Genomic DNA, 3127 nt, shown 5'->3' on the forward strand with positions numbered 1-3127 from the left:
TCAGTTCAAATGTTTTTTAGTTTGACAGTCAACCTAAACAATATTTAATAAAATAGGTTGATGGTTTGTGCAAATATCTTATGCTAATGTAAAATAAGATGGCATTTACAAATGGCCATTGAGTAGTTTATACTAGGCCTACTTAAATTTGATTGTAATCAGAACAAAAAAAGTAAGAATATTGTGGCCTCAAGAGACTTCCAAACACAGCCACTAGATCCGCGTCTACGTCATTCACGCAGCGTTTTTTCCGAATTAATCTGCAGGTTTTGCAAATGATGCATGTTGCAATTTTAGTTCATTTAAATGTATTCTTTCAGTAGAGACTTCAACGCGTTTATATTACAGTGACTAGATTGCCCATTTGTATATTTGCTATTTGTTATGGTTTCAAGCCATCAAATCACGGAATAGCCTTATTCTTGTCTGTGTGGACTCTCTGGAAACATAAAGAAAACTCCCCCAAAAATGTTCTTCTTAATGAAGCGGTCGCTCTGCATGAGAGAGCGTAAAAAGGATCCTGTCGGCCAGCTGTATGATAACAACGCGCACATCTCCAAACCCCCAATCCTGCCACAAATTAAAATAAATTGAATTTATGCAATTTACATGGGTGATCCCAGCAAGATCCAAATATGGAAATCCGTATTTTTACTGAAAATCACATCCCTGGTATAAACCTCACACATAAGGCGCGGTGCTAAAACTGATGGTACAGCATGTATTACCGTCCCACAACAGGCAGAAAAGAAAAAGTGAATGCTGCTAACACCACAACGATCAGAACATCTAAAAGAAGTTTTTTTTGTGATGACTGTCCGCGGCTTTTCCCGTAACCTCTGTCACGAAACCACTTCACAACTTTTTCCAGGTCATGCTTTTCAGGCTCGTATCCTAGCTCTTCTCGTGCCTTGCGCATAGTGAAGTAATGGGTGACGCCCGTCTTATAGACCTCCGTACGGGTCAGGAGGGGCTGGAAGTTATAGATCTGACCGATGACAAGGTGAACCATCTCGGTCAGGAATGCAAAGAGGTATATGAGAGATATCGGGAGTCGAAGTGTTGGGAAGGTGTATCCCAGCCCCTCCACCAGAGGCCGGAAGAACTCGAAGTTGTTGACGGGTCGTCCGTCAGAGATGAAATACGGCTGACCGGCGGCGCAGTGTTGGCGCTTTTCAGTTAGCGCTTCTGCAGCTAACAGGTGTGCGGACACTAGATTATCCACATGGACAAACTCAACAAGACTCTCAGGGTCCCCGTATACAAACCTAAAGATGCCCTTTTCAATATAACTGACTATTCTAGGCAGGTGTCTTTGCTCCCCGGGGCCGTAAATACCAGCTGGACGCAAGGCACATGTCTGGAGTACCCCAGAGCCATTCTTCAGCGGTGAACCGTTGGCTTTTAACACCTGCATCTCAGCCACAGACTTAGTTCTGGAATAGTGATCAGGGTGGAGGTGTAAAGGTAAATAAGGTAAACTTTCATCACCGTTCCTAATCTCCTGACCTCCGAACACTACATTATACGTGCTCGTGTAGACCAGTCGAGGGACGCCGTGTGCCACGCACGCCCGGAGGACGTTCTCTGTCCCCTGTATGTTCACTTTTTCGATTAGTTTGCGATTGAGTTGCTCTCGCCCTGACATCCCATAGGAGGCGACGTGGAACACACAGTGAACGCCCCGGACTGCATTTTCCACCTGTGTGTAGTCACTGATGTCTCCCTTAGTGAATTCCATACCATCTGGCATGTCATCTGGGGGCCTCACATCAAAAAGCACGACTTTTGAGGAGTTTTTGAGGAGAGCACAGGCAAGACTGAAAGAAATATAATTACACATAATAGTTATACATAATATTTCGGATAATGAATACATCTGTTACTTCTACAGCAACTTGAAAACAGTCTTTGGTCCGTGTTCAGTGTGAAAGTTTGTAAAGTTTTTATATTAGAGATGATGCAATTCAAACGTTTAGATTTTTGATTTTGAAGAAACTTTTGTTTACGTGATGATTGGATGACACTAAAATCTGAGTACTGAAGCAAAACCAGTATAGAAGCACATGATATTAGGGCGCCATCTAGCGTTCATCATGCTGCAAATGAGGGCTGTATCATTTTAAATAAAACAATAATTATAAAACGCTGCAAGTCATAAAATCATACCGGAATCCAAAATATCCTGTTCCTCCGGTTATAAGGAAGATGTCTTTTCGGTCCACTTCCATTGTGTTAAATCTACACAGAGAGAATTTCTGAAAAAAGTTAAATATGATTTATAAAAACAGCAATACTATAATCATTATGTACTTTTCCGCAAGGATTTCTAACGTTGCTGCTTATACTGTGCAAATGTCAATTGAATAGAGAGAATAAACGTAGTTTCAGTGAAATTCTCAAGTCACATGTTGTTCGGGCTTGAAAATAACGATGTTTAATTTATAGCCTGCAGAATGGCCGCAGTGAGTTATTGTGAGGATTTGTATTGCAATATATCGGCATTTCGTGCGATTGTGTAACATCAATGTACTCATTTTTTTATAAACACGAGTTTGCAGTTATTTTTATGAATGCAAATAACATCGGTCGAGATGAAGCGACATAACTATCTGTAAAACAGATACACGTATGTGATGGTAATAAAACAAATATACTAAGTACTAATAAATGAACACATACCTGACGATTGTTCTTTGAAGAATATTACACAACACAAGCGGTATCAACGAGCACTTCCTGGGAAACGCGTGAATGGGCGGGACTGAATAATACTCAATTTTCATTGGATACCCCCGAGCTATGCCTTGCTGTGATTGGATTAGAATAAACTCGGTCCAAAGTATAAGCAGCCTGTGATAAATAATACATTAACATTATTAAAATATATCTAGTACTTTCTGTGACTTATAATTTGATTGTGCACACATTCTGACCTTTTCTACTATACAAATGTTTTAGTTTTATTGTTTCAGAACAGTGCTGGATATTACTGCCCAAACACATACACTACACAATACAAGTATTATAATTGAAGATTAACTCTTTTTATCTTTTATAATCAGTCATTTTTAACATGACAGTCGACATGACGGACGGTATGACTGATCTGTTTTATCTCTTACAT

General features: G+C 40.0%; 1 protein-coding gene across 2 annotated transcripts; it reads right to left on the minus strand.

Annotated features, from left to right (window-relative positions):
* Positions 1 to 724: 724 nt before the first annotated feature.
* On the minus strand, positions 725 to 2920 carry sdr42e1 (short chain dehydrogenase/reductase family 42E, member 1). 2 transcript variants are annotated; one of them, XM_056766383.1, is made up of 3 exons: positions 2683 to 2920; positions 2170 to 2241; positions 725 to 1820 (listed from the first exon to the last, which is right to left on the minus strand). In XM_056766383.1, exons 1-3 carry the CDS (start codon positions 2784 to 2786, stop codon positions 725 to 727), a joined length of 1272 nt encoding a protein of 423 aa, XP_056622361.1. In that variant the 5' UTR covers positions 2787 to 2920. The 2 variants fall into 2 exon arrangements, with proteins under 2 accessions (XP_056622361.1, XP_056622362.1); XM_056766384.1 differs by having other exon boundaries at positions 2170 to 2258; positions 2683 to 2741.
* Positions 2921 to 3127: the final 207 nt, after the last annotated feature.

Source organism: Triplophysa dalaica, chromosome 14, assembly GCF_015846415.1.
Source record: "Triplophysa dalaica isolate WHDGS20190420 chromosome 14, ASM1584641v1, whole genome shotgun sequence".
NCBI lineage: Eukaryota > Metazoa > Chordata > Actinopteri > Cypriniformes > Nemacheilidae > Triplophysa > Triplophysa dalaica.